At 40.3% G+C, this 13,639-nt stretch overlaps 1 protein-coding gene across 4 annotated transcripts; it reads left to right on the top strand.

Moving 5' to 3' along the window:
* The first annotated feature begins 2,710 nt into the window (after positions 1-2,710).
* Positions 2,711-10,626, top strand: nup50 (nucleoporin 50). Of its 4 annotated transcripts, none has more exons than XM_022755844.1 (8): positions 2,711-2,846; positions 4,353-4,426; positions 4,940-5,023; positions 5,199-5,418; positions 6,754-7,437; positions 8,794-8,878; positions 9,450-9,568; positions 10,321-10,626. In XM_022755844.1, the coding sequence occupies exons 2-8, from the start codon at positions 4,358-4,360 to the stop codon at positions 10,518-10,520; spliced, it is 1,461 nt and encodes a 486-aa protein (XP_022611565.1). In that variant the 5' UTR covers positions 2,711-2,846; positions 4,353-4,357; the 3' UTR covers positions 10,521-10,626. The 4 variants fall into 4 exon arrangements, with proteins under 4 accessions (XP_022611565.1, XP_022611562.1, XP_022611564.1 ...); XM_022755841.1 differs by having other exon boundaries at positions 4,348-4,426; XM_022755843.1 differs by lacking the exon at positions 2,711-2,846 and adding an exon at positions 2,997-3,037 and having other exon boundaries at positions 4,348-4,426.
* The last annotated feature ends 3,013 nt before the right edge of the window (positions 10,627-13,639 follow it).

Below are 13,639 nucleotides of genomic sequence, written 5' to 3'. Positions count from 1 at the left end.
AGAACTTCAGTGTGTTTTTGTATTAATTTTAGACCCCCCACCCACCCACCCACCCCCTCCCCTCATGTCTCCTCATTTGCAATAATTGCTGATGTTCAACATCCCTTCACGGCCACTGATCAATAGTTTATCGGTTCTCTCCGGGGAGACGCCGCCTTTGATTCTGCTCACAGCTCTGAAGATTGGCCCCCGTACAAACCGGCCCCGCTGAGCTCCGAGGGCCCGGGCTCGACTTGCTCTGAGCCCCGGCGGCTGCGGGCTTCAGAGGACCCCTGCTGAGAGGGGCCCCGGGGCTGAGGGTCCCTCCATCTTATCAGCACAGAGTAATTCTCTGCACAGCAGGAAGAGGCTGCTTCTGTTAAAGCTGCAGCTGGTGGAGGGGAAACACAAGTGCTGCACACAGCAGCATTTACAGCATCTGCAGAGGATTCAGACACTGATTCACACTCAGTTTGTAATAAATCCGTTAAATGTCTGTCTATAACATCTCAACAAATCCAAATATATTCAGGTCAATGTGATGTAAGACAGAGAAAGGCTGTGTCTTCCACACAGAACAGCTACAGAATTATGTACATATATATATATATATATATATATATTGTTTATGTAAAGGAGACGCTCTTGGAATTTCATCAGGAGCTCATCAGTTAAAATGGAGAGTTTTATTGTCTTTAAACCTTCCATTACAAAGGTTTAGTACGTCCCCCTTTAAATCCAGCTCTGTGTCCTGGAAGCTGCGTTCATATATTTCAACATCACAAAATAAACTGTAATAACAATATTAAAACAGCATTAAAACAAGGAATAAAAATGAGGAGACAGTGGTAAAAGTAATGACATTAAAACATATGTCCTGTGATCAGAGAGATGGTTCCATAGAGAAGTTATAGACACAGACTGCAGGTCTTTTAAATCAGACGTCCACAGAGAGGAACAGATAGGGTTTGGTGTGATCCCTGTCTCTTATACTACTGGAAATGTCCTGGAAAAGTCCTGGAAAGACCCTGGAAAATGATCGGTAGAAGTGTGGGGAGCCATGTTTCTCTACTCTTTTTTCCTTGTATCTTTAAAATGTGCAACACTTGTCTTCCTGACGTGTTGATGATGATATTTAGTTGAATATTAAAAACTCTGTGGCTCCTTTGGGACCTTCACGGATATAAAAATGGTCAAATATCATTTAAATTAAACTCTGGATCCTTTAAAATGATCTCCCATGATTCAGTGTGATGTGTCAGTGCTGCATGTGTTTGTGTTTAAAGGCTTTAGAGAACCCCTGCCTCTCTCAGCCTCACATGTTGGCCGGCCTGTTCCTTCTGCATTATACAGGTTTTCTCTTTTTTCTGCTGCCAAGTCCTTCCATTTTCTCCTCGCCAGCTGGTCAAGGGTCTCCTGCTGCCGCTAGGGCCCACAGCTCACTTCCTACTTTCTCCAGCACCTGTTCCTATTTGGCAAGGCCGACCGGGATCCTGAAAGCTTGGAGACGAGCCATCTGCTGCCCAACTCTGCACCATTTTACCCCCCAATCCCTCGAGTCTCTGCGTGCATCCTGAGTTCTTCTCTGAAAACACACAGCGCTGCTGAAGGATGGAGGAGAAGCTGAAATGGACTGGCTGGTAAATCCCAAAATCACCATTTAGCTGAAGGGGAAAGCTGTGAGAAGGCAGGTTAAATCAAAGCTGGACATGTGTGGCGGAGCTCATTTACCCCATGCAGGTGCAGTGACTGATAACTGTCACTTTTCATCTCAAACACTGAAAGCTGCTCTGACCTTGACGCAGCAGCAACGGTTTATTTTTAATGCCTTCAGCCAAAAATTACGTTTCCAGTTTATAAGAATGAGGGATGTGGGTGAATTCAGACACTTTCAAGCTACAAAAAAAAAAAAAATTCCACCAAATCCTGTATTAACCAGCACAACACCTCACAGGTGTCTCCAGATTTGATGGTTTTCATTCTGAGTATAAGGATTATTCTCCTCTGCTGGTTCACAGCCAAACAAACACAAATAAACACTATCAGGGTCCATCCCAACACTTAAACTCTTTTAATTTAACTCTTTGTGAAGTGTTGCTATTTCATAAGTGTAATAGAATAATTAAAGACATGAATTATTGCATTACAACAATTGTAAATATAGTTTTTTAATGCACTGAATATACAGGAAATACAGTTTATTAAAATATATACCAAATAAATAATTTTTAAAACATGTAAAAAACAAACATGGCTTCTCTCTGGAGCTATAGTAACAACAGATCGGTGAGCCAATCAGAAGAGAGGAGGCTCTGAGCCAAATAAAGCTAAGTGACATATATCACAAAAACAAATGACGTAGGTAAGAAACTAATACAAGTAAAACATAAATAATAATTAAAATATGCTAAATATCTATATAAATGAATAAAATAAAAATCATCAGCATCTTATCTACATGAAACTTTATGTAGCCTAAAACAAAACAGTTCATATTTTAATAAATACATATAATTTAGTATAGTCAGCCAATAAAAAGATAAAATAAATAAATACATTAAAACGATGTCTCCAAAACTACCGTTTCCTTATTTTTAAGATCTCTAAGTGGCTCTGCTCAAAAGCTAGTTGTTATGGACTACAACTCCCATGTTAGAGGGCGCGTTCTGCTGCGCATGAGCAAAGAGGTGGGCCGCGTGAGCCCATGCGGATGTGCCGCTATGTAAAATGGCGGCGTGAGAGAGGCTCGTTCAAATCACAGCGGTTTATTGATTTTTACCTGTGAAGGTGTTCTACTCACGTTTCTGAAGTGGCCTGCGTCACCTGGAGTTGTCACACAATCAGTCCGGATTTACCCTCTAGAAAAGGTACGTTAGGTGTAATTAACCTGGCCGCACGAGGAGCTAACGTTAGCGCCGAGGCGGTGTTTAACATGACGTTAGCCGCTCGCTGCTAGCTAGCTAACGTCCGGGCCCGGTTAGCCTGAACGCCCGCCGTTAGCTCACCGGCTAAGAGCCCGAACATGGACGTTGGGTACCCAGTGAACCTGTTAACAAAGGTTTACAATCCCCTCACGGTTATACTGTTCTACCCGGTTGACTGTTAATCTGACCTCAATCTTGGTGTTTATCTCGCTAACGGTTGTTAGCCTGGAGGAAGAGCTAACTGAGTAAAGCTAATTAACTGTTAGTTAACTTAAAGTCTACACGACAGGTTTTAATGTGTAACCATGGAGCTGAGTGGGAAACAGGAACCTGGGGTTTAATTCCCAGATCAGTGGGTTAACGGGCTGATGGAGGTGTTAGCAAAGATTATACACACTTAGACTAACTGTAAGTAACTGTCACTGTAAGTAATATTAATTATTTACAGCAATAACGTCTATCAGTTACTGAGCAGAATCATTGTGCAGTATTTAAATAGAAATTACAGCTACAGTATGGTTCAGATCTATTTACAGATTCTATTCTACTTGTTTATTAATTTTCTTTTTTATTTGTATTTTGTTTCTTATATATTTGATTTAGTTCATGATTGGTTGAACGTGATGGAGTACACTGTGGGGTTTCTACTTTTGCTTTTACTTCTACTGTCAGTGAAAAGTATTCTTTAAGATAGGATGTTTACAGTTGCTGTTGTTATTAATCGTCCATGTTGTTATTAAGATGTTGTTTTTGACTGAATGATGTCTGAAGATCACCTCAGCCTCTGAGAAGCTGTTATGGACATTTTTTTTAAAATTTTTTTCTGACATCTTATAAAATAAATAACTTGTTAATTAAGAAAATATTTGGCAGATTTATCTATATGGATAGAAAGAAAAAAGGAGAAGAAGGTGACATATTACTTAAATTTATTGTTTTGTACAACTAACGGTAAAAACACAGACATTCAGTTACTGTCAAACACGACTTCAGAGAACCAGCATTATATTTATATTAAGTTACATTTGTGAAACTAAAATGTTTTACATAAAAATAACTGATTATCAAAATTTGTTGCCAATTAATATTTTATTATTTGACTAATTGATTAATCGACTGCTTGATTCAGCTCTAGTCCACAAACCTTTTAATGTTTGTCAGGTGTTGATTCAGTTTGAAAGCTGTAGTTGCTTTTTACTGATGGTTTCTAATATGTCAGTTATATTAGGACAATGTGCAGTATGGGAGCTAATTACAGCCGTAGATGATACTTGAGAATCTTGTGTTTCTCCTTTAACACAGCTCAGGTTTGGTCAGTGACACCTCTGCAGTAGAAACCTGCAGACTCCGGGTCCTGACCCGGTCCTGGTCTAGATCAAGCTGCCGAATTACTCAGATAAAATGATATGTCACTAACTGTTTATTTTTCTTCTCTGTGTCACAGAGCAGGTGGGATGGCGAAGAGGATCGCTGACAAAGAGCTAACGGACAGGAACTGGGATCAGGAGGAGGAGGGAGAGGAGGTGAGTCCCACACAGACACAGATCTGACCAGTGATTGTACAACCTTAAATAAGAGACATTGTCTGGATTGATGCTGTAACATGTGAGAGTGAAGATTATAAACAGGTAAAAACAAAGATCCTAAAAAGAACAATAACCAGTAGAAACCAGGTCATCTTCTACTTGTGATTTAGAATTTGATCTCCTATGTTTTTTATTATGACATTACATGTAAAGATGACACTGACAGTGGATTAACAACATTATGTTGTTATTTGAATATTGTGTTCCAGCCCAAAATGGATTGTCCCGATGTTGTAACATCTCCAAATTCCTAAGTCCTAATGAAAACTGAGAGTTTTAGTTTTGATCTGTGGAGACTGAAAAGGTCAAGGAAAGAAAGTTGACACAGTTTTACCTCCACCTGGATGTAAATGAAGTGAGAGAAAGAGCCAAGTGACTTTAGTGTGTCAGAGTTTCTGCTGATGTTTTAACCTGTGAATCTAAAGCAGGTAATCTGTTCATCTCCATCAGGCGGGGACGTTTTCAGTTGCGAGTGAAGATGTGTTGAAGAATCGAGCCATTAAAAAGGCCAAACGCCGAAACCTCGGAGCTGAGGTGAAACAGAGTTTTACATCAACTTGTGAATGAAATATTCAGGAAATATGAACAGATTCCTCTTTTTTTTAACCTGCTTTGTATTTTCAGTCTTTGATTATGAGACGGATTTGTAGTGTGAAAACATTTAACCTGTGTGTGGTTCAGTTAGTTGTAAATGTTTCCTGTGTTTCAGGGGGAGAGTCCAGGAGCGTTCAAAGGTTTTAAAGGCTTTTCTTTGACTGCGGTGGCGACTGCAGCGGCGGCAGCGGCGAGTGGGAGCTCGACTCCCACCCTGTTCTCGGGTTTCGGGAACGGTGGAGGCTTTAAAGGCATCGGCGGTCTCACCAACGGAAACAGCATCGCTCCGTCGTTCGGAGGTTTCTCGTCTCCTGCAGCGTCCACTGCTGCTCCAGGTGAGACACAGTCACACCTGACGTCCAGTTTCTGTTTCCCTGACGTTTCATCAACAGGATGAACTTCAGAATGAACACAGGTGATTCAGGAGTCGTGGACAGGTGTTTCCTGACTTTTGTATTGCTGTCGATGTTCAGTATTACAAAACCTGTTTTTACTGGAGCAAAAGGTTCGAAACTTCATCAAAATAACTGGAGAATCTGGATTTTGTGAGATTTTTGTCACAATAGATATAAATACTGTGATTAGTTCACCAGCATATTTTCACACTTTTGTGTCAGTTAAGTGTGATCTGCTTGGCCTTTAATGTTGCTTTAAAAACATAAAAAGATTCAGAACAACAGGAAATAGTTTGAATCAAATTGAAAACTAGTCTTCATTGTCTGTTGAGTGCAGCTTCTGCGTTTCCTCAGCTTTGTGTTAGTGACGCGAGAGGAGGGACTCTTCATCTTTTTATCAGATTGTATGACTGGGATGATAGTCCCTCTCTTTCTGTGAAACAAAAAGAGAGAGAGGTCTGAACGACACAAAGGAGCCACTCAGCTTTGAGGATGTTGGTGTTTTAACCACTAGATCAGAATGAATTTCTCGGCTGTTGATGTTGATTTCACTGATGTTAATTAAAGAACATCAAACCGGCAGATGTTTCACTATAAAAGCTTTTTAAGGAAAGTGCAGAACCACTGACAGGCTTTTAATTTGAAGCAGATTGACTTTGTGTTACTAAAATATAGAATGCGTTTATTACGGTTCAGTTAAAGACACCTGACATTATCTGAGAATGAATGTAGATCATAAAGATTTTTGAAACCAGCTTTGACTCTGCATGGTTTTCATTTATTTATTGTTTTATTTTAGTCGTTCTTATTTTAAGATAAAGTGCATCTTTTTTTTAAAGATGGCTGCCTCTCTCAGTGACGAACAAATGAATATTTTAGTTTGTGATTCCCGTCGTGGTTCCTTTGTGTTCACAGCAGCTTTCTGACGTGATTGTGTTTAAACGGGACTGAGAGCTGATGGAGATGATTTTAATCTTCATCTTCTCTTACACCATCATCATCATCGTCGTGGTGGTGGTGGGTGCAGTGGCCTCAGACTGTGACATGCAGCTGAGTTAAAGCTGCTCCTGTGTGGAAGTCTGTGTTTAGTATCAGGGTGTAATGGAGCTGAATCAGCGACGTCTGCGTGTTTGTGTCTGGCTGCTCTTTCATTTCATGTCGTCGTGTCGCTGCAGGGCAGGAGGGGGGGGGCTGCAGCAGAGGGGGGAGGGGGCTCCTCGTTTCTCTTCCTCTCAGCCTCATCCAGCTGTAACATTTCTCCCTCCATCATCTCAGGTCTGACGTTCAACGGCCCCGCCTCCGCTGACATCACGGCCAAGCAGACCAATGGCTCCGCCCCGAGCCCGGCTCAAAGCTCGGGCTCCGGCAGCAGCAGCAGCAGTGTCAGCAACAGGGAGTACAGCCGGCAGCTCACCGCCCTCAACTGCTCGGTGCGGGACTGGATCACCAAACACGTGAACGACAACCCGCTGTGCGATCTCAACCCCATCTTCAGGGATTATGAGCGGCACCTGTCCAGCATCGAGCGGCAGTACGGCGCCGGCTCTGCTGCTCCAGCTGACGGGGGCTGGGAGGAGAAGAAGCAGGGAGGGATGCTGCCGACCACAGCCACCCCTCCTCCTCCTCCTCCCTCATCTTCCTCCTCCAGCAGCAGCGGCAGCAGCTCGGCGGCTCCGGCTCCAGGCGCCACTTTGTTCTCCTTTGGTAAAAAAACGACAGAAGACTCGACCCGGGACAAAAGCTCCGCCGCCGCTCCGATCCCCGCCGGCATCACGTTTAACTTCGGCCAGAAGGTGGACAGCTCTGTCCTCGGCTCCTTAGGGTCCAAAACCACGACCCCCAGCTTCTCCTTCTCCTCCTCCAGCGCCTCCTCCAGTCAGACCTCCCTGTTCGGAGCTCCTGGATCCGCCGCTCCTCTGTCCTTCAGCGGGACGAAGGCTGAGGACGCTAAGGCTGCAGGTACGCTCTAATTCATTTATGTCCTCAAACGGACAGAAGAGAGAGACGTTCAGTTATTCATTTATTCTTCAGTGGCAGAAACATAAATGAGTTCTGATCAGGGCTGCAGCTAATTATGATTCTTATCAGTCACAACAGATTTAAAGCTGAAATATGAAGAAAGAAAATAATAATTGACCAATAGTTTTATGTAAAAATATTTGCTGCTTCTTGTTTTTCACGCATCAGATAGAGAGAGATAGATATTTACTTTATTCTTCCCGAGGGAAGATTCAAGTGTCCAGTAGCTCAATATTAGAAATAAAGGTAAAAATAAATAATTCAATTAGATAGTAAATGAAATATCATTTGGTTTTTACTGTTTCTGACATTTCATAGACCAAACAGTTCATCAAGAAAGTCAGATGATAAGAATCATCGCTTGTTGTTGTTGCTCTTTATTGTTTCTTCACTTTATAAAATGTCAGAAACTAATTCCCAGAGTCTGAGACGACGTCCGACCGTCCAGAACCCAAACACTTTGTTTCCTGTCAGAGAGAAACTGAGAAACTGGAACCATCAAATTCCATAAAAAAAATGACTTGGAGTATTTATTTTAAATGATTGATTGGTAACTTCACTAATTGTGTCAGCTCTAATCACTGGCAAAATCAGATGAATCAGGTTTTATCTTTATTATTAATGAAACCGAAATGAACTTTGACATGTAGAAACGTTGACGTGAGGAGAAGCAGTGAACTGTAGTAAGATCAGCAAGGAAGGTGTCAAATAATGACATTCATTTTATTATCCATTAATCTGCTAATTGTTATTTCATCATGTCACTGAAGACAAAGACAGAAAACCTTTAAATGATCAATCAGTAATCAAAACAGCTGATGGTCAATCCGATGTTGATTTTATCTGCAAAGGAGGAAACTGTAAAATCTAAATACATCATGTTTTGAATCAGCGACTGGCTCAGGTCTTTAAATTGTTAATTACTGTGTGTGAATCTAATGTGTGATAAATGATCAAGTCATTTATTAAGTAACAGTTATCTGTTTTAAGCGGAGTTGTAAATATTGATGATTTTCATTAAAGATTAATTGATAACTTTAGAAAAGAGAAAAAATGTCTGAAACACCTGCAGAGACAAACTTAATATTCTGATGTTACAACCTGGAGAAAGTTTGTAATGACGTTAACGAAGGATCAATTATCAGAACTGTTACTGATGAATTTCCCGTCAGTCGACTCGTCACTCAGTTTAAATCTGATCTCCTCGACATGTAGATTCTTCAGACGTCAGAAGGTCGACGTCACGTGACTCGACGTGAATCTGATCTTCATGAAACGTTGTCGTTTGTTTTTTAGACGAGAACGGAGAAGAAGAGTCGGAGGAGCCGCCGAAACCCGACATCAAAGAGGTGAAAGAGGACGACGCTTTCTACTCAAAGAAGTACGTCAGAACTTTAAAATCATATTTAATAATAAACAAAATACTGTAGTAAAGTAATTTTTCCCTTTGGTGAAAACCTTCATCTGTGGGAGTTTGTAAAGCGAGAGCAGCTGAGTCTGTTCATGTCTTCAGATTTAATTTGATGCTTTTCCATCAAGTTTACTAAAGAGGAAAATTAAAAATCCACACGTTGACTTAAATGGATAATAATTAACAGTTTTTTTATTTGCCACAGATATAATGGTATATGTTTATATAATACATGTTACATAGATGAGTTGTGGCTTTAATTAAAACCCTCTCCGGTTTGACTGAAGGTTTTTATGCAGAGAAACGATTTACAGATATACAATAAAAGATTTCTGTTTTCTCTCCATCAGAACAAATGTTTGTTGATGTAAAGTCCCTCAGAGCTGAAGCTGGAGGCTGTTCATGTTTCATCACTTTGTTTCTTCGGCTGTTTTTGGTAGAACATGAAAACGAGACGTCGTCGACGTTTGCGACGCAGAGCTTTGTGTTTGTGCAGATGAGCGTCGCTCCGTGTGTTAACCTGTTGTTGTTTTTCCTTCAGGTGTAAAATGTTCTACAAGAAGGACTCGGAGTTCAAGGAGAAAGGAGTGGGAACTCTGCACCTCAAACAAACAGCGGAGGGAAAAACTCAGTTGCTCATTCGCGCCGACACCAACCTGGGTAAAAAAAAAATAAAAGAATTACAGCTGCAGGAGTTTAGTTTGAACTGAAAACAAAATGTCTGAGGCAAGAAAGAGTTTAGATGATTCATCAGCAGGAGAGAGCAGCTGCTTCTACGTGAACTCCAGGATTAGAGACGTATTATATATTATATTATACGTATTAATGAGAGATCCATTCTCTTCATCTAATCAGTGTTTTCTTGATTAATCATTTGCTCTTTAAATGTCAGAGAAATGGAGAAATACTTGGTTTCTATGGCGATGTCCTCAGTCAGCTGACGCAGGAGACAAACAAAACCCGAGAAAAAGAAACAAGTTGTTTCTCCTCATTGTTCAGGTGTTTAATCCCAGGTTTAATTTAAATTCACATTAATATGCAGCAGAATATTCCCACACAGACTGTAGAGAGGAACAGCTGTTTCCTGTTTGACCTCAGCTGAGCGAACAGCTCCACCTGCTGCTGCATCAGAGGAACTGCAGCTCAGAAAACACAGTTTAAACTGAAATCCAGTTACTAGTGTTTTCTGATTTATTTCTGTTTAACTCGACTCCTTTTGTAACTGATTCCTTAAGTTTAAGACCGAGAAACTCTTAAATACTGAATGAACATTTTAAAGAAACCTTGAGGGGAAGACGTGGAACAATGTGTTCTTCCTCCTCTAAGATCTGATTAATAATCAATTAATGAAAGTATGTTAAACATTGATGTCTCGGCTCCGTTAACGACCTCGTCTCCTCCGTCCCCATTAGGAAACATCCTCCTCAACATCATGGTGCAGTCGTCCATGCCGTGCTCTCGGGTCGGTAAGAACAACGTGATGGTGGTGTGCGTCCCCAACCCGTCCATCGACGACAAGAACCCCAGCAGCCCCGTCCCCCTCCTCATCCGGGTCAAGACCGCCGAGGACGCCGACGAGCTCCACAAGATCCTGGAGGAGAAGAAAGGCTGAACCCCGAGCTTTTAGCAGACTTCACCTGGTCATCCTCTGACCCCCCACCCCCCCAGACTCATCACCCTCCTCCTCATCACGCCGGTTTTATCCACACACACACACACACACACACACACACACACACACACACACACTTGTACTTAACTCCTGGTAAATCAGCTGTTCCATCACAATGAATTGGTCGTCATACTGTGAAATCTTTTAGTTTGAAATCAGAAGCAGGTCGTTGGCGTCGGCGTCGGCGACCACATTCCTCCTCCGACGCTGCTGCTGCTGTTTGATTAGAGACGGAAGGTGTGTCGATCAGCCTCAGTGTTTCACGAGTCGTCCTTCGATCTTTACCACTGAGTTCTTTGGGGAAAGCTCCAAATAAAGGTCCAGTCGATTTGGTTTTACAAATTAAATACCTGCAGTAACAGTTAATGTTTTAATGAACGTGTCGAGGATGTCGAGCCGAGCGTCTGCTGAGTGTGGTTTCTGTTTTTTTTTTTTTTTTTGGCTCTGGAAACTATTTATTGTGTCGGCAGGAATCGTTTCTCTCACTGATGGAACCTCGTGTGAATGTTTCTGAGCGCCGCGTGGAAGGAAGTGTTTTATTTTTGTTGTTTTTCTGTCAACATGGACTCTGTTGTTTTCCAAGTGTCCTTTGTGTGGCCTTCGGTCCGGCCGTCGAGATGAGGCATGCTGTCATCGTCTGAGAACATTTGTAAAGACATTTTATTGGGGAATAAAAGGAAACAAACCAACTCGGCTGCTGCTTTTTAATTTCTGTCTCTTATTTTTGATTCCAGCTCCATGTGCGATTCACTTCCTGGTTTTGTTGTGGTCCGTCTGTGTCTCAGGAGGAGAGGTTTAGGAGCTGCACCAGAACCAGACAGGAAATGATCTTGATTTAATGTCGTAATAATTGAGGGTTTAAAACGTGTCAGAAGTTAATGGAAGTTTTGTATCGGAGGTAGTTTCCTTCACATTAATCAAATTAACAGATTAAAAAAATTCAATTGGAAAAGATGAAAATTAAATATTGAAACGAACAATAAAACGTTTTTCTTTTATCCTCCATGTCGCTTCATGACGATGCCGTCCTCCATCTTGGCTCAGATCAGGTGATTGTGATGAAATGTGATTCAGATGTTCATGTTTCCCCTCAGGATGAAATGAAGAGACTTTAATGACCCTCTGACTTTTCCTCTAGCGCCACCATCAGGTCACATTTAATGTAGAAACCAAACTAAACATTCGCAGCAGGTTTTTATTATTAACTAGACCCTGAAAAAACATAAACATGATGATAATGTGAGTGTTGCTGCTCTTGTACCAAACAAACATGTTTCCTTTACGTCTGGAGAACACGACGCTGATGTTCGGACACCTTTTATCTTTAGCAAAGAAACTGCAGCTCCTGGGGTTTGGATATTACACAATAATAATATTTTGGTTAATTGTTCAGACTGAACTCTTCTCCTACAGTGCAGTGAACAGAGATGGAAGAGCTGCTCACGTCTGGAAATGATTCAAATTTAATTTAATTAGCAACAGAAATGAAAGAAATGAATCATTTAAGATCTTTAGAAAACAAATAAAAATCTTTCGATATGTAGACGTCTGTGTTGAGTTTATCTGGCAGTGATGATCCAGCATGTTTATCCTAATGTCCACGTTATAAAGACACTGGTACTGAAGCTGTGTTTGTCTCAGTGACCAGTAACAGAAAATAAACATGAGTGTGTTGAATCTCTCAGGTCAGAGAGATTTTAACAGACGAGATAAAAATGTCCTGAAGGTGGCGCCTGAGCAAATGTGTTTAAACTTCCTGTGGTGACTGAACATCCACCTCATGTTCTCTGGAAACAAACTGATCATCTTCATCAGAAACCAGTGAAAACCAGCACACCTCAGTTTTTCTGATAATGTGTATTTCAATAAATAAATACAGGAAAATGTACATAGAGTTTGGAAAGTAAGCAACAGAGGGACGGACTGAAAACATGCACATTAACGTGTCTGTGTACAAAAGCGTGATGAGCGTTAACGTGGCGTCACAACAAAAAGTCTTTAACAAACTATTTTCAAAAAGGTTCTAAAAGCGTTTTACAGTGCAACCTGTCGATTTGCTCATATCAAATGTTTGTCGTTAAAGCAGTCTTTGATCAGCGTGGATACATTCAGCTGGAGGAACTATAAACTACATCATCTTCATCATCATCATCAATAACACTGAAGAGACGAGCAGCGACGACTCGTCCTAACTGAAGGTAACTGAAGTGACCTGTGGAAAACTTCACTGTTCAAACACGACACGCAGAAAAACACTGTGGACGGACTTTGATCGAGGATGGCTTCGTCTCTGAGTGCAAATCAATCACTGATAATATGTGATCAATCACCACAACAGCAGTCAGATCAATGATTCTCATCAAACGTCCAGTTTTAACGTTAATGGAAAACGAGATGCCAGAATCTTCACAGCTGATCACAGACGATCAATCGATTTAACAATTAATTACAACTTTCAACTGATTCAGCCAATAATCAATATTTGTACATCACGTGCTCCAGATAGTAGAGGAAAATGTGTTTATCATTTAACCAGTAATTAATAATTTAACTTCTGCTCACAAATTGTTCCCAGGATCAATTCTTTTTTCAACTTAAGTCATTGATCAGAAAATTTAATCTGGACTTTATTTCTTAATTGAAAGAAAAAAAAATGGAGGACAAAAGTTTAAAATATTTTGAGAAAAATGTAGTTTATATATATATAGATATATATATAAAATAATTTATTTATAGACTCATAATATTAGGATTTTTTGTTTTAATTATGATTTTTTTCTTGAAAATCTTTTATCCTAAATATCACCAAAATCATTTTGAGAAAATATTGAAAATTACAAAAGTAAAATTACAATTTTGTGAGAAACAATTTAACTTGGAAATTAATTTTTAGTCTCTTATGATTGAAAATGATGAAAATTGACATTTTTAGTCACAAAAATTATGAAAATCTGAATTTTAATAAATTTCATATTCCAAGAATACACTCAGTTTATGAGAGAAACATTGCATTGTGTTTCAAAATTGATTATTTTAATAAAAAAATGCAAATTGAAAAA

The sequence above is a fragment of the Seriola dumerili genome, unplaced genomic scaffold (genome assembly GCF_002260705.1).
Source record: "Seriola dumerili isolate Sdu_G_001 unplaced genomic scaffold, Sdu_1.0 BDQW01000236.1, whole genome shotgun sequence".
NCBI classification, from domain to species: Eukaryota; Metazoa; Chordata; class Actinopteri; order Carangiformes; family Carangidae; genus Seriola; species Seriola dumerili.
The sequence above is the reverse complement of the archived record's forward strand: the minus strand, read 5'-3'. Positions and strand labels throughout refer to the sequence as shown.

What these genes read in the sequence shown, in the direction of transcription:
- nup50 (XM_022755844.1), top strand. Translation starts at nt 4,358, where the DNA reads ATGGCGAAGAGGATCGCTGACAAAGAGCTAACGGACAGGAACTGGGAT. An exon ending in AGCGTCCACTGCTGCTCCAG is followed by an intron (nt 5,419 to 6,753) that starts GTGAGACACAGT and finishes CCATCATCTCAG; the next exon opens with GTCTGACGTTCAACGGCCCC. An exon ending in TGAGGACGCTAAGGCTGCAG is followed by an intron (nt 7,438 to 8,793) that starts GTACGCTCTAAT and finishes TTTGTTTTTTAG; the next exon opens with ACGAGAACGGAGAAGAAGAG.